Source organism: Poecile atricapillus, chromosome 6, assembly GCF_030490865.1.
Source record: "Poecile atricapillus isolate bPoeAtr1 chromosome 6, bPoeAtr1.hap1, whole genome shotgun sequence".
Classification (NCBI taxonomy): domain Eukaryota; kingdom Metazoa; phylum Chordata; class Aves; order Passeriformes; family Paridae; genus Poecile; species Poecile atricapillus.
In genome coordinates this window covers 15,697,832-15,722,103 of record NC_081254.1, presented here as the reverse complement: position 1 = coordinate 15,722,103, position 24,272 = coordinate 15,697,832, and the positions used below count along the sequence as shown (strand labels likewise).

General features: G+C 36.0%; 1 protein-coding gene across 16 annotated transcripts in view; it reads right to left on the bottom strand.

The window, feature by feature from the left end:
• Positions 1-24,272, bottom strand: part of KCNMA1 (potassium calcium-activated channel subfamily M alpha 1) — a 439,294-nt gene that overhangs the window by 117,806 nt on the left and 297,216 nt on the right. For all 16 annotated transcript variants that reach the window (XM_058840858.1, XM_058840857.1, XM_058840866.1 and 13 more), the window contains 7 exons: positions 23,869-23,979; positions 21,933-22,038; positions 20,469-20,551; positions 18,246-18,315; positions 16,440-16,595; positions 8,139-8,248; positions 5,678-5,746 (listed from right to left, as the gene is read on the bottom strand). In XM_058840858.1, the coding sequence (XP_058696841.1) occupies positions 5,678-5,746; positions 8,139-8,248; positions 16,440-16,595; positions 18,246-18,315; positions 20,469-20,551; positions 21,933-22,038; positions 23,869-23,979 (705 nt within the window). The remainder of the gene's footprint in view (positions 1-5,677; positions 5,747-8,138; positions 8,249-16,439; positions 16,596-18,245; positions 18,316-20,468; positions 20,552-21,932; positions 22,039-23,868; positions 23,980-24,272) is intronic.

The following is a 24,272-nucleotide window of genomic DNA, read 5'->3' as shown; positions in this document are numbered from 1 at the left end:
GCAAAAGACACAGTGCACATTACATGCTACAGTATATTAAAGCTTAATTACTACAAGCATATAAAAGGTTGCTCCCAGGAGTTAAGTTTTTTTACAACAGCACCTACTAAGTCACGGTCTACAGGATGTGCATGAGGTATTTTATTTGGGCACAGTCCAAACTAGTTCAACAGTGATGGTGAACTCAATACACTTGGAAACAATTAAGTTATTCCTTCTGGTTCCAGAAGTGATTAATTATGAGTACAATGAGGCAGAACAATATACTTTATTCTGGGAGCAAGCAACTTCACTTGGTACAACACTTCTTCATATTGCTTATCATGCCAGCATTAACATGCCTTCACCACAAGATAAGATATACTTAAAAGCAAGAAGCAAAGTAGAGGTGCAACAGCTGCAGATCCTTGGAGATGCTATGTGTTGCAGTAACTTCTCTGCAGTTGGATCATATCAATAATGCCAAACTGACAGGAAGCCACCTCTCTTATCACATATCTACTCAGAAACTACAGGAAGGTAAGACTAGAACTTAAACACATATAACACATACAACATCCACAATAGAACAGACATGGAAAAGAGAGTTTGAAGAGAACAATAAAGAAGGAAATTGAAATGTCTGGACAATGCGAGCAGGTCTCCAAAGACCATCACTGACAGGCAGACAGACTGCTATAAGCAATTAGGAATAAAATAAAAAAAGCTGCCAGGGGAAGAGAGGTGAGGTGAGACAAGGATATGGAAGAGCATGCCTTATGTACTTCATCCAAACCAATAGCAGCATGATAGGATGTAGACTAGAGAGGGACTCACAGCATGGTGTACCAAAGAAAATGCAAAACATGCCATCTCAAAAAACCCCCAAAGCTGAGAAAAAAAATACATTCAGTAACATCTTCATAAATGGGTTAATAAATGTCATTAGAATGAATGTGACATGTAATACAAACTATCCATGGCACTTGCACTGGAACAGTACAATAGCTTTAATGAGTACTGTATTATGGGTAACTGGACTCAAAACAGGACCAGAAATGCAAAGAATCAGGTATTTGGTTGTTGTTAATGGAAGATGAGACTGCAAGAGAACATGAACTACTGCATTGTAAGATGTGTTTTAAAGGAAGACTCTGGGGAAAGAAGGACATCAATGAAGGTGTGAATATGAAAACAATATGGCAGTACAAGGGCTGGTAAAGACGAAATATACATCGTCATGATACAGTCAAAATGAGGACAGGAGATATCAACAATAAAATCTGCTTTCCAAATGGCAACAATGTGATACATCAATGACTCCACAAAGGGGGGAAAAAAAGCCTAAAAAACTAATCCTGTTTTATTTTGTACTTCCTGCAAAGAAGTTAGTGCGTGAGTCACAAGAAACACTGGAGAGACAAAATGCTGTTCTCTCTCTCTCCTCTTTGAGATTGGGGGCTCATATATAAATATACACACAGATATATATATATACACACACACATAGATAGATGAATATATAGGTATATATGTGTGTGTATATACAGAGAAAGATAGACAAAGATGTTATCTTCCTGTGTTCTTGGCAAGGAATTAGTCCTGAAGTTAGAAGGAGGTAGGATTGAGGTTGGAAGGAAAGGTAACGAAGAGGGCATACCGCTTTCGGCTTCTGCAAACGACAAGAAAAAAATTGCAAATCAAACACTTTGATAAGAAATCAACTGACACCAAAGCAAAAGCAAAAAAACCCTTTATTTAAAAGTCTTCAAGGATTAAAGGTTTTTCTGCTGAGAATGAGAACAAATATATGATAGACAAAGAGAAAATTTTACAAGAGGAGTGCAAAAGAGGAGCAGGAGGGAAGAATCCTGGTTAGGCTTTCCTTCTTGCTTAGTTATGTAGAACAAAAATTCAGGGGAAAAATGAAGGCAGAAATCTCTCTAAAAGGGATTTCAGATGAGGAATTTGAATGTCTGAATTTTAAACTGTTATTTTTTGCTATATATTTAACATTGGGATATTTTCAGGTTCATGTTCTCCATGTTTCCTTTGCATTTTTCTACAAAAAAGCAAAACCTCTCCCAATGAGCTAAGAGCATTTTTTAAACTATAGTATTTGGCTTGCATCAGGGAGACAAAAAATCATTAAAGTGCCCCCTGTTTTTAATCATGGGTTATAACATTCCCAGAAACCAATTAGAGATGAAGGAATTGTTAACTCCTATCGTGAGCTGGAGTTACGACAATGCAGATTTTAGTAGCTGGTCAGAAACACTCTAAACTGAGTTTTTTAAACTCAGAGATTTCTTTGATAGCTGAGAAATAATTTAGACATTATCAAATATATAAATACAAAGGTTAAAAAAATCTAATCATGGGGTTTTTTTTAATTAATCTTCAAGAGACCTCAATAAGAAGCAGTTGCCTAGAAACTCTACCCATTATATGAAAAATAATATGCATTTATCATTTATAACTCTATTACTTATATTTAGGCTTGACTATCTGCTTTTAAGCAATCCTGTAATATCATAATTGTTATTAATTACCTACCTAAACTGACAAAAACTTCTTATCAAGGCATACTTTCTGTTTTGTGCAGCTTTATTAGTAGTCAGGAAAAATGAAGAAAAACATCTATAGGCAGGAAACTCAGCTGCCACTAACATGTACAGTAGTATGAACTTATTTTATTAGATAATTTTTAATTACTATTGATTTCAAATTTTCTACAGTAGAGTTAACAGAATTTGACTGTAAATCAGAAAGGTTTAGAAAACTAGAATCTAGGTGACTGCCTGGCCAAAAAAAACATGCAGAGGTAAATTAGTATTTATGTCATTCTATATCCAATGAAGATATTAACAGTCAAGTAAAAGTCTGCCGTTCAATTAGATGGGACTAGTATTTATCCTTAAGACTGAGTTGAAAATTTAAAGAAGGGATTAGGACATTTAGAATTCTCTCACATTACTACTGTTTAGAGCTGCACACACTCTTTAATCTTATTCACTGCTTTAACTCTGAGTGCAAAGTGATGAAGGCAAATGAAACTAATCTTAACAGGAAACTCCCTGTGTAAGTAAGCAATCTGATAGATAATTTAATGATACAGACATTTAATAATGACTAGTAATAAAAATTAAACAGTTGGTAGTAAGATCTTCTCATCCTTTAGAGAAAGAATGCTTTGAAAATTTCCCCTGCTTCTGAAAATACCATTTCAAGAGCTGTTTCAGATATGGCAGGAAGCATTAGCTTTTAATGAAAGGGTGCCATCTTCATCATGTTCTAAATGTTTAGTTATATTTAGCACTGTTTCTCTAAATTTTAAATGATATAAAACTTCTGTAATAGTTTTACAAAATATGAATGCAAAGTATAATTATAAAATAAATCAGCATGTATTTACTTTTCGTCACTCTCACAAAGACTGAAAGTTTAAAAAGAATATCCATAGTCAGCTCTCTCTTCAACTTTATTAAGAATTACCAGGAAGAAGGACATGAGCAGAATAAAATATTGCCAATGTCAGCATCAACAAACTTAATTGACAACTGACAAATGTTCATTGTTCAAAAAGAGCTTGTGCTTCTAAACTGTGTTATTCCAACTTTTATTTTAATTCCCCACCTTTACATTTAATAAGATGCATGGAAATGCAAGTGTACTTAGGAGGTGAGAAACTGAAGTTTTGTTGCATTACCTTTCTGGTTTGAATAAAGGATCGGAAAACCACAAATATTTAGTTAACATATTTGAGTCGAAAAGCACAGGAACAAGTAGAACAGTAAAGATACGCTGCAGGCAGCTATGAGATTGATCAAACTGACTATAAAATTATCACTGGTTAATAAAATCAGCAGATATCACTGTGGATCAGGGTTATAAAAAAATGTGTCTATCTACCTTGTATGCCCTCCTCTTGTTACATACATATTCAAAAGTTCCAGCTGTTAATATCCCTTTGATAGTATTGTTTCCAGCAATTTTAGTCTTTTTTTTTTCCATACTATAATAATTATTTCAAACTGTTACCTGTGTGGCTTTAAGTAAGAAATATATGATTGTATCACACTGTGATACTTTTTGTGGGATCCTCTGCATCACCTTTTGATTAAGAACTCAATCCAACTCCCACTGAAGTTAATGCAAAGAATGATATGGAAGCCAAGAACAATCAGTTATTACTGCAAAAGACTGCAATATTAGCACTTATGTAAGTAAATGACAACTGAAGTAATGGCAATATAAAGCTGGCCAATAAATGTTAGGAGAAAAAACAGAAATCAAATATTTCTTAATACTGAAGACAAAATCTGGTAAATTGTTCCACTGCTGTTACTATCATATTTTTCCTTTTTCTAGAAAGAGATTAAATTGTTCATAGAAGAATGGATTGTTTGCTTTACATTAGCTAATGCAGAATGAGGTCTTTCAATGGAAAAGTATTTTAAGAGTCCAAAGGAGTTAACTACAGCATAAAAAATCTGACAGTAAAAAAAAACTAATTTCTTAATCAGCATTGTATGAACAAAAATGATATCCGACAGTACATACACCACTTCACATTTAATTTTATAACATATGGAAGAATCCAGCAAAACCAGCTGTAGGGCATGGAAATACTCATAAATAGTTGTAACACTGCTTTTTCCATGTCAAATGTCCAACACAGGTTTTATAATTTCTTTTAATAAAGAAAAATTATGAAAGTCAATACTAAGTATTAAACTTTCAAAACCCCAGAAATTGCAGAATGAGTTCAATTGATAGAATTGGTTCTCCTGTGAGAGGAAGCAATTGTCCCCAAAAGTGCCTTTGGCCACTAAAAGGTGGCCAAAAAGAAGATGAACTAGGTTTACTATAGCAGTATAAAACATAATTTCAAAAGAGGAAAATAAAATTCCTCTCAGAGTCAGTATTGTCATATTTTTATTATCTTCCACATGTTGCAGAGAACATTTAAAACATTTTTCTTACATAAAAATGAATATTGTTTAAAGCAGTGATGGACAAGTTGATGGAAGATTGACTCCAATGTTCAATTAGTTTTCTATGAACTTTGCACAAAAAAAAAATAAAAAATGCACAAAACACTTCCCATCTGTGAATTTGTACTAAAAATAATGATTGTTTTCTTTTTGGTTGAGGAAAGTAGCCAGCCAATTGGTAATTTCAAGGCTAAATGAATCTTTTCCAGTTTTATGATGTTATTCATGTAAGTTTTGTCACAACAGATACCATTTAAATATTCTGTTTACCCTTTATTTGCTTATCCTGTATCATATAATAAACTAATTTAAATTAAATTTGTATTTTGAGAATACACATAATGAATTTTGATATCACATCTGTTTTCTACTTTTCAGTAGTGTAAGCTGGACCTCTGATTAAAAGTGATACACTATAAACACAAAAAAATTTAAGCTTTTGCATAAGGAAAATCACTCCTGGAGATAAGACATTTGTACTACTGCACGTTTTACTAAACATTCTGACTTGGGTTAATTTTAGGGAGAAAGAGGGCAGAAATAAGTCCCTTTCAGTCCTATATGAAATGCTGCAATGCAATGGCATGCTAATTACATTCTGAAATGTTTAAAAGAATAGCCATGTTCATTCTGAAAAAAAAAAAGCAGGCAAAATTCTTGACAGTGCATTCGAGAACTTGAAGCGGCGGCATGGGACGTACCTGCTTTCACGCTTTTCCGACTTGTATTCTATGGCTATCATTAAGAGCTTTAGTTTCGCAAACACCAGTCTGCAGGAAGAGAAGAGGCCAGGAGTCAGTCCCTTTCCACAGCCAACATCACATAGGGACAGTTCCCACCACCAGGTCGAGTGTCAATTCAGAAATATGCTGGCCTCATTAGGAAAATTTGGGGGTAGAGAATGGTAGGCCTAGAACCTGGGTGAAGGTTAGCCTTATGTTACTAAACATTAGCAGGCTCTGCACTAGTGGGAAATAGACTGGTTAGTTTATCTTCAATCGTCATCATCAACACCTGGTCCAGCAATATCCAAGGGCACGGAATGTTGGGAACTACATTTGCATCTTGAAAATATATTGGTTGGAATATGTTCACACAGTACACACACGTGGAGTTACAAATAGAACTTGCAGACTGATATTAACTTCTGTTTCCATCTAATTCTTCACCCCAGTGTTGACATGAAAAGCTTGAAATTCTTCAGCAATTTCAAGGTGTCCCACCCTCACTATCTCTGCACACTCTTTGTTATCCAGGCGTATGGCAGCCTATTTACAAAAGAATCACAGTCCTAGACCTGCATTTATGACAAATAACCTGAGAAAGCAGAACATTTAATTTAATTTCTGACTTTTAAAATGCCATTGACTGCATGAATTAAAAACGCTACACTACAAAACCTGTTCTCAAACTCTGTACATTTCATGGGTAGCTGAATACAGTAAGCCTATCCATTGACTCAATTTTCCCTTCACAAACCAATGCAATGGACATTTTGCTGTCCTTGTCCTTCAGTTCTTCTGGAAACTGAGCAGTCATTTCTTACAGTAATAAAAATACCGATGCACTAAACTTATTAATAAGTAGCACTACATTTTAATTTTCAATGTGCTTTTAATAGAGATATTAGTGTGTTTGAAAATTTGAGATAAATCTTTTTGTTTCACTGTAACTAGCTAAGAGTTTGCTGATGTTTCAGATAACCAAATACTTGAGGACAGCTCCAAAGTTTAGACATGTTTCTAAATCTCAGTAAGTACCCTTTCTTTATTGATTATTTTATCTCCATTCTATCAGCACAGAAAAATGAATGTCAGCTTTATGTCAAGTACAGTCTCAGTCACACATTTTTGCAAACTCATATAGAAATTTGACACATTTGAAAATGGTTTGGCATGGAGATTTGACTGTAGCTAGTATTAACAGCACAAACTACTGTTCATTCTGCATATAATATACTTTTCTGAATGATGAGATTTCCTGTTTCAAGAAATCCACATAAAATTTTGTATCTATAGTGAAAAACTTTTCCCCTCAGTAAACTCATAAAACTGTGGCTGACACAGTAGAAGGATGGATTGAGAACCCCTTAACTTTATTAGCAAATTGATGACTGGGCTCTGTCTTAACTGCATCCCAGACAATTTATAAATGGATAATATTTGTCTGACACTTGTTTCCCCCTCACTCTTATGCCATGTTTTTGCCCCTGTAAAAATTGGGAAAGGTGGGGAAGTTAGAGGAGTAGAAACATACTCATCATCCTTCACATAAGAGATGTATTTTACTTCCTCATCTATTTCCTCCTCTATGAATGGAATCTTCAGAAGTTTTTCTGTTAACCAGTTTGACACCAAGCTCACCCAAGCAGGGTCTGTTTCCTTTTAAGCATTTGCACAGTCCCTAGCAAAAGCTGTCCACTCCCTTGTGGTGACCTTTCAGTATGGCTGGAATGAAGAACAATGCCAACCGAAGAGGAAATATGAGTGTGCTAAACTAACCTGATTATGTGGAGAGAGTATTTATTATACAAACCTTATGAATACAAATCTCTCATTCACAGACCCATTGTAGGATAAATACAAGCACTTTTCAGTCTCCAGAAATGAAGCTGTGGTATGGCTTACACTATGGTTATGTACCATGTGCTTCTGTCTCAGAACTGAATAGACATATCTTCTCTGAGATATTTCACTTGTTGCAAGTGATTTGCAACCACTTCCACAGAGCACTGGGTGCTACACTGCATATATGACTCCGTGACATCTGTTAACTAAGGAATAGTTTCCTTGGAATGGAACACAAGCCAAGATGGTCATGCTGACCACCACTATTCAAAGAATGGGAATCATTAAAAAAATAACAAGATAGTACTTGTGAGTAAATAACTGAATTTAAAAAAGATTGCTAATGGGTTTGCTCAATACCAAAACCATTCATGCTTTCATTTACAATCACTTATTCACAAATCTCTCCTGAAGCCAGGCATTACAATGTTTCAGACACTTCCATGCAGTGATTGCTTTAATGTTTATTTTATTAGACACCATCGGATGTAGCAACATTTGGACTCTAGTAGAGTGAAAAGGTCTCATGCAAAATAATTAGATTTCTCAAGCAAGAAGGGATATACTTCTGCATATTAAATGTATTTCTACTTACTCACAAACTGCAGGGAAGGACAAACCCACAAAGGCACTAGACAGATATTCTGTATACATTTCATTTGCAACTCCTTCCAGGTAGTATTTCTGCCACGTATCCTCCTCAATCTAAAACCAAAGAAACAGATGCAGAGTTCTGAGTAAAAATCACAGCTTTCTTTGAAATTTACAAACTGCTTAAACATAAATCAGATTTTAACACATAAGCCAGTACACAGTTAACATCATTTATTTTTAAGGGATTTTCTAGAATGCTGAAAAATCCCTTAAAAGCAGAATCTCTGTAGTCAGTAAATCAAGAATCATACGCAAAAATAATACACTGAATTCTTGTTAGGCATACTGAGCATGGGGTGGAATGAAGTTTTAGAGAGCATGAGGAAATAAGTTACCCAATTTTCTCTTTTTAAAAATAGTAGAATCACAGAATGTTAAGGGTTGGAAAGAACCTTAAAGACCACCTAGTCCCAAACCTTTCTGCCATGGGAAGGACAGATCTAACTAGACCAGGTTGCTTAAGGCCTTATCCAACCTGGGGCATCCACAAACTACCTGGGCAACCTCTTCCAGTGTGTAACTACTCTCACAGTGAAGAATTTCTTCCAAATATCTAGCCCAAATTTTTCCTCTCAGTTTTTACCTACCTCAGTTTTTACTCCTTGTCTTATCACTACAGTTCATAACAAACAATCCCCCTCTGGCCTCCCTGCAGCTCCCTCCAGATACTGGAAGATTGCTAGGAGGTCTCCACACAACCTTCTCTTCTCCAGGCTGAACAGCCCCAGCTTTCTCAGCCTGTCTTGGTTGGGGAGGCATCACCAGCTGCAGGGCAAGGGAGGGAATTGTCCTGTTCTCTCTGCACCAGGGCAGCCACACTCAGGTCCTGGGGGTAGTTTGGAGCACCACAAAATGAGAAAGACATTGAGCTGTTAGAGTGACCAAGGGAGGACAATGAAGGTGGTGAGGGGCCTTGAGCAGAAGCCGTATGAGGAGCCTCTGAGGTCACTCGGTCTGTTCAGCCTGGAGAAGACCTCACCTCAGTTTCAGCTTCCTCAGGAGGGAAGCAGAGGGGCAGACTGATGTGCCCAGAAACAGGCTCTGGGGGGATGGCCTGAAGCTGTGTCAGGAGAGGCTTGGGATATCAGGAAAAGGAAATCACCTTCACCAGAGGGTGTTTGGGCACTGGAACAGCTCCCCAGGGCAGTGGGGACAGCACCAGCCTGACAGAGCTCGAGCAGTGCTTGGACAATGCTCTCAGGCACACGGTGGGACTCCTGAGTGTCCTGTGCAGGGCCAGGAGTTGGACACAATGATCCTTGTCAGTCCCTTCAAACTCAAGGTACTCTGGCATTCTATGGCTCTCTTGGAATAAAAAATTCCAAGTCTTCAAATTTCAGTATTCCAGAGCTGTTTTGACAGGACTTAATAGAGTATTTTAGATAAGTTTGCATTTTTATCCCACAGGGTATTAATTTGGGCTTCACCAATCTTTCTCTCATGTTAAGCTAGCCAAAAGGCACTCTTTCAAAAAAATGCTCGAAAGAACAAGATGGAAACTTGTTAAGAAACCTGGTAAAATGCAAGTTACAATGATTTTTTTCCTTATATTTTTTTGAGGTTTTTTACTTTTTTTGTTTGGTTTTTGTTTTCTTTGGGTATTTTTGTGGGGTTTAGATTTTTTTTTTAAATTAGTTTGGTTTTTTTCCCTTTTTTTGATTATTTGTTTTTGGTTTTTTGTCTGGGTTTTTTTTTTTTTTGTTGTTTTTCTATTCCCTCCTCCTGTTGACAGGCTGCCAAGTAATCAGTTACTTTAGTTCTGGAGATGTAAATGACTGCAAGAATAAATTGCAATATGGAGATGTTCCAAATCATATACAGTCTGACAAGTGGGCTGCAAACAATCAGGAGAAATTTCTTCCATAGAAATTCTTTCACCATGCAGAGGCCATGTGGGATGGTAAAAGGGATTTGCATTGTGTTATTCCCCACCACACACAGAGAAGCCATATCACATTTTTTATAACCCTTTTATTTATAGGAAGCCTGCAAATGTTGCTGATCAGCAACTCTATATACATAAGAGAGATAAAGTGCAGGCTTGGTAAAAAACTAAGAGTAATGATAGCAAGGGCATGTTTGTAACTTTTGGTCTATTTTGTGGCTTTTTCTTAGATTGACACCACCTGGGATTGGAAAAAAAATACAAATACATTACAAATCTCCCTTTCTACTTTCTTCCCTTGCTTTCTTTTCTTTAGGCAGATGGTTTTGATTTGGAGGAAGGAAGTCCAGATCAGACCTACAGTTAAACACTCACCCTTAGTCAAGGACCAAGGACTGGAAAAAAACAATCATTCACAAAGCAATGATCAAGCTCCATAGATACCAGTTAGTGGTACTAACATATTATCTGTTAGGATACCACAAAATGTTGGTTATAGAATTTAAAGAATTGGGGATATTAGGGATGGTATATAATATTATTATAAGATGATTATAACAGTCTACTAAAGACGATCTTTCTGTTTTATTTCCTCCTGAACCATGACATTTTCCCATGATTTCAAAGAGACAGATGGTATCTTTTGTGAGGAAAAATACTTTAGGAGTAATTATGCTCATGACTTTTTTAAGCCTTTGTGATGGTATTTTAAAGTTTAGGTAACTGATGGAACCAATCTAAAATGGGCTGTACTACCAAAGCAACTTCAATCTGTATCTTCCTTCTTCCTCTCTAGTACTGCAAACACATGATTATCTCCCCCTAAGTCACACTGCAATTCTGCCTCCTGATAGTCATAAAACAAATTATCCACTGCTTCAATAGCCTATATGAAGAATAGCTGGAAAATTACATACTGCAATCCAAAAGAAGAAATGTAATTTTCATCTGAATCTTTTTTTAAGCCATGATACTCCTCTGCTCTCCTCCATTTTATATATATTTATACATATATTTTATATATATATTTTTATATATATTTTTAGATACAATATTGTTATCAGCAAATATATTTACATAATACAATCAATTCCTAGTGGGACATAGTGACAGAGATATGAAAAAATGATGTAGCTCTTGTAAGCACAACCATTAGTATTGTCAGAAGAAAATGAAAACCTTTAATACACCTAGCCCTACACCCAGCAGTGTAATTATCAGGAGCTCTGTAGCTCCAAAAGATCCATCTTGCTCATAGCATTTGCTTTTCAGTGTAATGACATAAATAGTCACATGAAAGAGATTGAGTGTATCTGAACCTGATTGTGCTATATAATCTCTTCTGCCAAGATCAAAGTATCAAGACAGAGAACAAATGCTAGAGTTGCAGTGTAACCCAGATGATCTTAGCATTGAATAAGTCTGATCCTTAGCATTGAATAAGATCAGCTCATCACCACCATGGAAAGCTCACTAAACAGGGCAAAGCCTTTGAGGATGCTTAATGTTACAACTCTCTGTCTCGAACAACATAGATGAGAATGAAAAGGAAGTAGCCACATAATCATAGAATGGTTTGGGTTGGAAAGGACATTAAAGACCATCTCGTTCCAACCCCCTACTGTAGGCAGAGATCCCTTCCACTAGACCATGTTGCTCAGTCCCATCCAACTGGCCTTGGACACTCCCAGGTATGAGACAACCACGACTTCTCTGGGCAACCTGTTCCAGTGCCTCACTACCCTCAAAGTAAACAGTTTCATCCTAATATCCAACCCAATCCTGCCTTCTGCCAGTTTAAAGCCAGAACCCTTTGTCCTAACTCAATATTCTTGAGCCCTCAAATATTCTTGATTGGTAGCTGAAAAGGAAGTGTACATTGGAAGCAACGTAGTTCAAATATTTCCTTGCATTTACCTATAATGCCCTTTCAGCCCACACAAATTGCTTGAGTGAATGTCTTGCTTTATTATGCCTTTGCACATGGATATCTAAACCTGACAGAAAAGTAATTGGCTGAAAGCAGTTCTTATGGTCATATCATAGAGTGAAGCTTCTTAGATTTACAGTCTTAGCATTGCATTTCCTTAATTACTATAAATTATCAACTACCTCTTTACTCAGTTCCATTGTCTGCTGAAATCAAAGCTAACAAATAACCTTAGTACTATGAAGATTGTACAATCTCAGTCAAATATTTCCACAGCTTTTTGTATGGATGGATGATTTTTAAAATTTGTATAAAAAGAGTATATTTTATAAAACATCAAATATGCTAATTAAGATTAGTTCTAGTTTAAAATGAGATTTATGCACTTTTCCTCATTAATACTAAGGTAGAATTTTGTAGTGTGTCAAGGCAGAGAGAGTACCCTTGAAATATAAAGACATCTAATTCTTTTTTTAGATTCTGGCCTTGATGGATTTGAACTGAAAGGCATACAGGCTCTACTTCCAATAGCTTCAAATATACAAAACAGGGCAAGATTTCTATCCAGTGATGAGGCCAAGGATAGACTGGTGTTGATCTGTTCAAATGATTGACTGAAAATGCAGTCCCATGGTGGACTTTAGCCCAAGACAAATACACTCATCACAAGGACTGATACTATGTATGCACAGCAAACAGTTTTAAACACCAACAGGTTTTAATTCCTAGAATCAATGATTTAAAAACATTACAGTCAGGAAGATCTTTACATGATCTTTGAAGATAAAAGTATTTGGTAACAGGCTGCATTTCATATTTGGTCTAGGTCCTGTGAGTAGGATCATGTAATCAGTTTATTATGCAGCTTCCTGAAGAACCTCACAATAAATTGAGACATTGCATTTCCTTCTCACTGCCCTTTTAAAGTCCTCCTACTACATGTCAAGAAATTCCCTGTTCATACTCCAGTTCCAAACTTTAAAACAGTCCGAGGCTGCCTGGGTGGTCAAAAATAAATAGCAAACAAACTGATGTGTTCCAACAGTGTAGGTAAGCACCCAACTTACGTAAATCTGTGTGGCCTTACTATGTCTCTCTTTCATTCTGGACTAGAAAGGAATGTAAAGCCAGTACTGAATATGTGTAGGTGTAAGCAAAAGCTGCCAAAAGCCCACAAAACACTCCCACTCTCAAAATAGCTTAGAGGATAACAGAGACAGCCCTAGATAATTTACAGATCTGCAATGAGGTGCAATGGCTGTTTTACCTATAAAGACAAAACTAATTTGGCTGTGGACTTGTGTTACACTTGAGTACTAGATTCCATATTTTGTTTATTTAGACAACACCACCAACTTGGCTTGTAGGTTGTAGATACGCTTGCAGGATTGTACACAGGGACAAAATTTGATCATCTCTGCCTATTATTACATGTGTCTGCTTTTTGCAATGTTTTTCATATAGACAGACTTCTGGTATGCACTTCCTAATTCAAACAATACAGAAATTGTAGTACAGTACAGTATTGCCATCTTTTTCTGAGACTGTGCAAGTTAATAAAGGGTCCAAATTCCTTTTTTTAATATAACAGTAACAGTCTATGTTATAAGACTGTATTGTTAAAATGCAGGTGTAAAGTTTTGTGGCTTTTTTTTTTCCCTTAGCATATAGTTTGGTGCAATCTATCTGTCTTTGTTTACAGAACATTAATCTTTTTGAGCTGATTTCCTTTTTGTTCAGCTTGGTGCCAAAAAGAATATAAAGGATTCCATATGATATTACATTGCTAAAACCAAAAGGAAAATATTAGGAACAAATATAATATTTTGAGGTTTCTTAGTTTGTTTTACTTCTAACACCAAGCAGACTGTTTACACAAATAATTTTGCTGTAAAGTAACATATAATGAGTTAAATGTGTGCAATGTCACCATCAATCATGCTCTTGTGTTTGACTGACCAAACATTTATGGCACATTAGATCACTTTCTAATCACACTATGGAGGTGGAACAAACACATATTCCAAGTCCTCATTAAAATATACAGAAGTTTCTGTACATTTTCCTGGCAATCTCCTGACTGGTGAGAGACTCCACTAATAACGTTTACCCAAGGAATTTATGAAGGTCTGACAGTACTTAAATGGAATGTTCTTAATGTAAGGGGGTAGTTCCTTTAGGGAATGTACATAGTTCTCTCCAAGAGAGTCCTCTTCAGCACTTCTAATCAATGTAGCTGCTCTCCTGTGATACACTGCTGATTCACAGGCACTATTCAGTTTTATTTCTCAAGTTTTTAGAGTGAGACAGACATGAGAAAGAACATCATTTCAGCTAAATAAACAAAGCTTTTGTTATCACCAACAGGGCTAGAGTCACATAAAGAAACCTGTCTCAATTCTTGTACATTTATTTGGCTTCAGATTTTGAATTAGTCAGAGATCTTCGGAAATGAAGATGTGCATTTTACTTGCCTAGAAAATTCACTCTTAATTATGTAGAAAATATATTTTTAACAAGTATTAACAAAGTATTGCAATTTTAATGCACTCTCTTATGGCTTTTTTTACTTCCAATACCACGTGAAGATGACATTTAAAGTCACACAAGTTAAGATATGTCTGCACATTACTCTGTTTATAACCATATTTAATCAGACACAAGAGCAAAACTAACAATGACAGCTTCCTCCAAATCAAATTCATTGCCATTTTTATGCTTATTCTGTGTACAGAGAAATACTCAGATGTAATTTGAGTAACGCCTTGCAAAGCTGAGCCTTCAGCTTAAAACTGCTCATCAATGAGATCGAATCTGTAACTGTACTGGAACTATTACAGAAGTGTTATAAAATAAGAAAACATAGGTGGCTAAGATAATGGCAGAAGTGGTTAGATTATCTTCTGGAAACATGGTACCTGAACATATCCAGATTTTGACTTTAAGTGTTTTTAGATAAAAATCCAGGCCATAAACGTGTGTGTTTCTAGTACAGTTCCCCCACAGTCAGACATCTGTACACTTTATCATTTTGTGAATCTCTCCACTTTGTCACTGTTTAAAATCAGTATTAAAACAGCTTGAATTAAGACCAAGGCTTCTGAGGATACCCATATATTTGGATCTCCTTAAGAGAACATTGACCCCTTCTGATTCTGGAAAGATAGAAGGTGGACAAAATTTTCACAGGTACTCTGGGTCCCAGAGTGAGTTCATACAACAGGCTGCCTCAGTACTTTGCATACATTAGTGTGGCTGTTACAAATGTTTGAGACTCCTGAGAGTCGCCACAGCAGGCAAGAGTGGGAGAGACCAAACTGACTGGTGAGGAGAATGATGTGCACAACAGATACAGTTTTCTTCTGGGACATAGGTAGAAAGGATTAATATCCAATTGGCCATAGACTGAGGAGTCACAGACAGATTCCTGGTTTGCTGACGTAAAACAATTTTTTTTTTTTTTTTTGCTTCTTTCAGTTGGGTTTTTTTTTTAGAATATGAATAAAGATGAAGATAGTGTAACTGCAGGTGGTAAAGTGCAGAGCCCAGACCTGTTTCTATATTGAAAACTGGCCTTTTTTGATGCAATAGTATGAAATATTTTTAACACATGGGAACCTGCTGTCTTCTAAGGGTGCCTTCATAAAAATGCCAGGACTTAATAAGAAGCAAATAAAGACTCACTGTCCTGCACCAACATATTCCCCTCTAAGAGAACGGTACTGGCTTTGTCACCTGAGGGCATGAGGGTATTTTTATTTTTAGCTTACTGCACAATGAACTTGAAGTGGACCATGGCATACCTTTTACTCTAGTGTTTCCCATCCCATTAATAACATCCATGAGACTGGAAACTGCCCACCCTTTATGTTTGGATTCAGTGTCCCTGAAATGCACCAGGAAGGATGCAGTTACTGCTGCAATCAAAGCCTTGGTCCAGTGAACCAGTACAGCTCCCACAGAAGTCTGACTGGGTTAAAATTTTGCAATCTAAGTCCAAAAGAGCTCTTAGACTGAGGAGAAACAAATACATGAGTGATGTTGTGGGAAGTTTGGGCCTCAGTTCAAACACATGCTCCTTATTTACTCACAGTTAGAGGTGCACTAATCTCTGGATGTAAAAGACCAAAATGACCAGTCCCTTTTTCTAGGCACTTTGCTGCTACATGGGACTTAGATAAATTGTAATTTTGTTTTAGCAGCAGCAGCAACTTAAAAAAAAGTAAAAAAAACCCCACAAATTGATAGAACCTGGCTTATTGCCCAATTTTCAGAAAAAAACTTTCGCATGAAAGTGTGTGCTGGTGTTTTTCAGTCTTACAAAATCTGTTAATGCCTATCTGTTTCACATTTGAATCATGTTCTCTACTCCAGTCTCAGACTACCTGAATGGCAGACTAATATGTTCTAATGAGATAAGGCATTACCTTTATGAATGACCTCATAGAGAAGAGGTTGGCTAACATTGTTGAAAGGCCCGGTGCCAGGCAGCTCTGGGCTATGAAACCCAGCTTCAGCTCAGCAAGACAGATTGCATCATCCCCTTCTTTCCAGTTCCAGCTTGGGATATTTAGTAGATGGGCCTGGAAAATAAACAAACAAACAAACAAAATATCCCACAGGTGAAGAACCAGAAATAGAAGATAGCAGTGAATGACTTTCTCTCTTAACTTGACTTCTTCTGAGTAGGCAGAAGCACTTCAGGTGTTTCAGAGCTTAATTCTATCCTAAGAAATGTTCCAGTCTTACCTACTAGAGATAAAATCCTACATTTCTCAAGACATACTGGCTGTAGCACTCTGTCCGATCTGTCCTCACACCTGAGCAAGCAGAATATTGTGAAGCCTTCCTTCCCTTCTGCATGTTCCCTTTACAGCACTTTGAGCTACTGTCTGACTGATAAGGAACACACATCAGGAAACTAATACACTTAGATTACAACTAATGTGAAGCTGAAACCCTTAAAGGATACTATAATTTAAAAACATATACAACATCTTCTGTCTTTTATATTTCATTTCTTCCACTTTGATCAACAGTACTTGACAGTGAAAATCAAAACTTTTTTTTCTAAGAATGCTATTTCTAAGGACAGGATGAAGAAAATAACTGAGCAAGACACATCTGAAGTATTGAAACAGATCACTTAGATAAGTATAAATATTGTTCAGTTACTGGCTTAAATCTGTTGGATTTTTTCTAACATAACTTTTACATTTGCCTTGATACAAGGAAGCACAGAGTCTTTCCTCCTTGTTTCCCCTCCTAAGTTAATTCCACAGTTCAGCACTTTGATAAAAGCTACTCTTGAAAACATACACATTGGAATAGCAAACAAACTGAAGCATTTTAAAAAACTTCCCCTCTGTGGCTGTTTAAAGCAGAGAAACACCTTGCTTTGATTCTATAAAGACAGGCTTCTTCCATAACATATGGGAAGGGGACATAACAAGCAGCAGTATTTGCTCTTGTTGTAGCAACAGGTTACAGGTATAAGTTGTTGTTATCAAACCTTCCTAGTACCAGATTTATTGTGTATTTCATTGAATGAAGGTTTAGCCAGTCAAGCTTTTTCTCAAACACTGGGCAGTGGTTGATTCTTTCAGAGCTAATATAATAAATATTATATTATAATGTAATAAAAGAAGCAGGTCACATATGCGTACTGTGTTATCTGATACGCCCTTCATAATCCTGTAAGTCAGCAGTTTATGGACCTTCTCATCTCAGGATTCAATAAATTGACTTTCATTGTGTATAAAGGTCACAAATTTACCATCAAAATGTTTTTTCAAATTCCTTTCCAAAGTGGATTTGTAATTTTGAACTTCACAATACTCTTAGTACCATATTCCACAACTGAGCTATGTTTTATATTAGAAAACACCTAAATTTATTTATTTTGTACCCACTACTTGGCCATTTCAGGTCTACATGGTTGTGACAGAATCAAAAAATCATAATAACCTCCAATAAGAGCAGAACTTACAGAATTTAAGTGGTGAAAGGTCATCTGGAGTCAATAACAACTATGGACACTGTAGCTTTGAGAATTAGATCCCAGGCAATTAATAAATGTCATGATTTTGATAAAGTCCCTTGCATATATAAAAAAATTAAATTATTTTGTAACTGAAGAAAAATTCTTGCTGTTACAGGAACTAGAAAAAGTATGTATGAGTGAATGCAACGTAGCAAAATAGTCTGAGCAGAAACAGTGGCCATCACGTTACCTTATTGTGGTACTGCAACATCTGAGTGATAATTCTTATCTTCGGATGATAATTCTTTATGGAAATAACTCTAAAAAGAGAAGGAAAAACCTATTCAGATAACTTTTAACTGATAGGGTATTTGGATAATGCATCCAAATACCTCTATTTTACTGTTTTGTCAAGTCCCACAACTAAAACTGTACCTCCTTATTCATCTGCTTGTAAAACAAACTGGTTGATGTCAAACCTTTGAAATATTTACACACAGTCACACTGAGGTAAGAATTGGTGGCTAGTACTAGAAAGCAATAAGCCTCAGGAAATGTGCAGTTGAATGGTTTGCTCTTATGGAGTTTGCAGAAAAAGACACGTGTTTTAGCAGCTCTGTTCAGATACTCATTCTGTTAGGAAAATTCCGTAGTTGGAATTGTTACATCATCCTCAGTGATTATCATGTCTTCGAATCAACATACTTGATAAAGTTTCCGAATGATAAATGCCTGAAAGAATCAATTTCTTTCTATTCCATCATATATTATTTATTTATAGCTGCTAGACATTCATCATATCTAAATACCCTGAATAATGATTTTGTGTTACACATGCAAATTAATCTTAATTTTGATGGATTTATCCAAAGATCAATATAAAAACTGATAGCTGAGTGCTGAATTTATAAAACATGGGGCTACTTCCATAATCCTCACATTTTCTACATTCTAAATTACTTGATGAATCCAAGATACATTCAACTGTGTACAGATTTTAAGTGGCTTGAAAGAAAAATGTTTGAGAAATGCATGAACTGATAGTGTGCTATAAGAAAGCATTGCGCAAAATTAAAGAGATGAACAGCCAAAAAAAAACCAAAACCTCTTGTATTTAAAAACTAAAGATAGAAAAAGAAGATAAAACAATGAAAAAAAATCTGACTTATTATGAAATCATCAGTCTCACAAGACTGAATGCTGTAAGTGTTTACATTGGTGTTTTGTAGAACATATATTGTAAACTTCTGGTCTGGCTTGTGCTTTTAAGCACATCAAAGCTAGAACAGGAAACATGAAAAAAATTGCATTATTTTAACAAGTCCTTCTTCTAATTTTCCATTTCTTGCTGAACTGTTTAAACATTAAATTTTTTAACTTAAATTGTGAGAAAACACAAGAGAATTCCACTCTTACATTACAATTTTTGCATTTTATTACATTAAATGTATTAAATCTACTAAGAATGCATCCATCTGTGAATGGAATATTTTTAATGTATTTATGCAATCAATAGCAAAATAAAGTTTCTTGCATTACAACTCAAATCATGTTTGTAAAATGAAACTAGGCATATTTTAGCCTTGTGTCTTTCTCAAATAGCTACATCTCTTGCACACAGTGGTATTTTTCCAGAAGAGCAATTTTAGTAGCATTTTTTTATTTCTCCCCTTCCTTCAATACACAGCACGCAAACATCTGACAAGCCAGTAAAATCTGTTTGTAACACTGGCCAGCCCAATTCTAGAGAACTTTTAATCAGTCACTGACTGAGATTTTAGTTTTTGAAAGAAGATTGGTCTCATTAAAACTAGGATTGCATGAAGAAAACAAAAAATGGAATGGCTTAGGTTTGTTGTAACTCTAGCTGCCATCTACTGACTGACTGTTCCATCTCCTCCCTTCAGAGACTACAAGGAGGGAAGCAGGAGATCTGGTCGTCCCTAATGTCGTAAGTGCCTTGTCAATCAAAACAAGCAATGATCGGTCTCCAGTGTAAAACAAGCAGGATGGAGAGAGGCGACAACTCCCTTGTATGCTTTGCTATTCCCTGAGCAGTGCCCTACTTGTAGGAGCAGATCCACCAAGGAGCAGCAGGGAAGGAAGGGCTGAAGGTGTTTCTGCCCCATTGTTGACAGCAGCCCCGCACTGCGCGCACTCACGCCATGTGTTGCTGCAGCGTTCCCTTTCCTCTCTGCCTTCACCGAGCAATACTCAAACCCTGGCTCCTGCAAAGTGACTAAGAGTGCCAAAGCCTGTGCTCCAAGAGTCTCTTCTGACACACTAAAGACAGATTAAACAGTTGAGGTAGGAATTTAGGGTATTCTCACCTCTGGACTTTTGTGAGGATCTTTTCATTTGTCCTCTAAAAAACCTCAAAATCCTACAGTGTTCTTTAAGTGCAACACATCAGATATAAAATTAGCTAATCAGAGTAAAGAACCAAAAAGCTATTAAAAACTGCAGAGTTTACCTCATAATATTGGAGGCATCTTCAGCATCTGGGTCAGCGCAGTATTTATTGGCAAGGATTAGGCACGCATCTGCTGACTCTATCTGAGACACCAAAGAAAAAGGAAACATATAAAGCAACGTCTCTTTCCAGCTCTTCTTTCCTCATAAACTATCAGGGAATCCAGCACTGGCTGCATGAGTGTGAGTGTCAGTTCTCAATACTGCTAATCAAAAACGTTTCTAGGCTAACATGAGTTCATGCCAGTGATTATGACCATTCTCTTGGACACAGAGAATTTCTTGAAATTTGCTTATGATGATCAGAGCAGGTCAGCAGTTCAATTGACGACTCTTACTTTGTATCAGTTAGACCACAAAGGTGGTAATGTTAATCTTTTGTAACCAGATACTGGAATTTGGACTTCTAAATTCATGGGAAGTTCCTGTGACATCAGTACAGTGCTCTCACAAGTCCTGCAGCTTTGTTAGGGAATTTAAGTGCCTTCCTATTCAAGACAGGAAGAGGTGGCTGAACTGATTTAGAATCTGAGCACCAGATATAGAAAGCATGAGGAGGACAACTATCTATTCACAGGACCTCTAGATTCACACAAACCTGAGCTTTACAGAACTCAAAGCAGATGACAAAAGTATTTTCCAGTGTATACAACCAAATATCAACACAAAGAAGGGTGGAATACAGAACACAAAATAAGAACACGTGATTTTATGGTCATAATTAGAACATGCTCTGATGAACTGAAACAGTGTGCATTGGGCTACAAAAATCTTAAGCAATTTCTGCAGTCAAAATGGACAAAAAACATGATTAGTACTCCAGAAAGTGTTAATAACACTGTAGAAAAACATTCTTGTCTTAAGTAAACAATTTACATTCCATTGGGGAGAAAAGAAACAAAAAAGTTAACAATGTATATGACAACTTGCTTTTTTTTTAATTTTCTTTTTTTTTTTAAGCTTCATGCTTTATGAGAATGAAATAGTTTACTATTTAGAAAGTCTAAAAAATAAATATCTAAATAAGTAAAACTATCTCATTTTATCTCCCAAAAATCTCATATTTTTCTTTAAGGATTCTAGACAACAGAAAAGGGGTTTGGAGGGTGAAAAAAATATTTCTTAATTGTTCTGATAAGATAACAGCATTTTAAGCAATTACTGTAAGACAATATCTTGCTATATCAAACATTAATGTAAAACACACTTTTGAGAAACACCAATGAAAAACTCATAAATAGTTGAATGGAATGGCAGACAATGTATCTTAAGTCACTGTTGCTGCAGCTTTGAAGATCTAAGATATGGGTAAAAAAGGATAGATATAATTTATTGCTTAAGATAATAGAGACGGAAAAACACTCTTTTGGGGTTACATGAAGGGCTTTAGCAGGATTTTTTCTAAATAATGCAAGGAGTACTTAGAAAAAGGTCAAATAGCAGAACAGAACAACAGAGCTGTTACCTTCACTCTTGCCAGGTCATGGGGATTAAGGACTGAACCCTGATAAAATTCCACCTGAGTGAAGTGTCGTTTAAAAAGAGCTTCCAGCTCAAGGTTAGGGGAGATACTGCATTGGAAAGAGGAAGGAAACACAAGAGCAAATGAGAAGTCAGTTTCCATAATTGCTCCATTTCCTGCATTTACAACCCCACCCATTTATTGATTTTAGATATCCAGACTTCTGCTGATCCTTTTTCTGTGGTGTGGAAACAGCTTGCCTTGCTTAAAAGATAAACACTACCTTGCTTTTGTCTGCAGTGCTTCTGGCCCACCTTGTGCTACTCTCCACATCCATCCTGTGTACATTTCCAAGGGATGTGAATCCAGAAGTATGGATGCAAACATTTGAAAATATCCTTTCCCAGCATTCTACCCAGAAATTATACAGTACCAAAACCATCCTCTGTATGTCCCACCATTCCCACAATGCCTGACTGTGTTGAATAAAACAGCTCAATACACGATCGCTAAAAATCAGGAAAAGAAAGCAGACAGGGACCCTGTGGCCTGTATGAGCTACAATTAAAACAAACATAATGATGTTGTGACTTTCTGTCTCATTTCATTTTGCCAGAAACAAAAGAAAAATTAAATGGATTACAGTCAATTACATAACGTGGACCAACATTGTAAATATCTTTTCTGGTGCCACTCATTAAAATAGAAGGGATTTAATAGCTACAGGCACAAACAAGCAGCATGGTGCTAAACTCATTTCATGTGAATGTGCAGTTTCCTGATGCCTACCACATATTTTCACTGTGGAAACCCTGATCTCCAATTTCCTCTCACAGTCACTTGTTATTACATAGAGAGGGAATGCAAAAAAAAATGCAAAAAAAAATTATGTAGTTCCTTGAAGATATCATCACTTGTTCAAATTGAAAGGACTAGATGAAAAAATTGTGCAGGTGCTGCTGATTCATAGTTCTCAGTTTCCACTGTTAAGTCATCACAAATGATTCCTTAACTTTTTAAACATTTTCCTTGACAAAACTGCAGAATTCATTGTTGAATGTAAAAATATTATTTATTTATAACTTGCAACTCTTCTAAACAGATGCCATTATGGAACAGAAAAGATACTGTCTCCTATCACATGGCTTTTTCTAGAAGTTCCTCCCCTAGGCATAGCTATTAGGCATTGTATTATTTATTAAATTATATTAACATACACATAGTGTAGAGCCTGCAAGAAACAACAGCCTCACTAAGACACCTTTCAAAATTCTACACCAGAAAAATGCAAGCTGCTATGTGTGTGTAGGTATGTAACATAATAAAGAGCAGTACTGATTATCACCATGACAAAAAATTAATTTCTATCATCAATAGATTTGTAAAGTATCTGTTATATTAAAACTGATCCTGCACCTACATTTTTCATTTTCTAAATACTGTGCAATTTGAAATAAGTGTTTTTTCCTGGAGAAATCTAGTATGGTGAGGTTTCAGTTTTTGATTTCAGTAGGTAAAAGGTATTTTCAGATACCTTAAATTTATAGAACATGTATACTTTTCATTAGCTTTACTGATGTTGCCAATTTGGTAATTTCCTTAGAAATATTTACCACTAAAAAAAACTCTGATGCATTTATGTGCATTTCAATATTTTTTATTTCATAATCCAATCCCCACTTCAACTATGCATTTAGTTATGTACCTCACAGACAATACAACTGGATTTGAAGTCTGTCTGCTTGTAACAAATATACTTATAGGGGGTTATGGAAAATGCAGGGGAAAAAAACTTCTCTCAAGACATAAATAAACATAAATGCAAATATTAATTTTATGGTTTTATGGAGCTTTAAATGTTCTGTCTTCCCAGAAGATACAGCTTAACTTAATGAGTTTTAGTAACAGATGACAAGAGCAATGTTGAAAGATTACTCACTTATGCAGAAAGACGATTTCTACATTGACATCGTCCCTATCCTTGTGCAGGAAGTCCTTCAGGAAGTTCGACACACTTTCAAGTGTTATGTGACCACAGACAACTATGTGCCTGTTACAGAAAATACAGAGTTAATCTTGCAAAGAAGGTAAAACAAGCAAGCAAGAAAGCAGAGATGGAAATGATAACTTATTGAGGAAAAAAGAGCATTAGTCTCGTCATGATGTTTCTCTAGATCCCATTCCACGAAGTCAGAGAAGAAAAACAGCAATTCCAAAAGGTTTTTTGCATCTGCAAACGTAGTATATATGTACATGCACTCACCTGTAAAGCCATTTGCCCATGTTGTATTCCACATTTAACAATAAGTAGGATCACTTATATATATGTTTATGCACTGTATT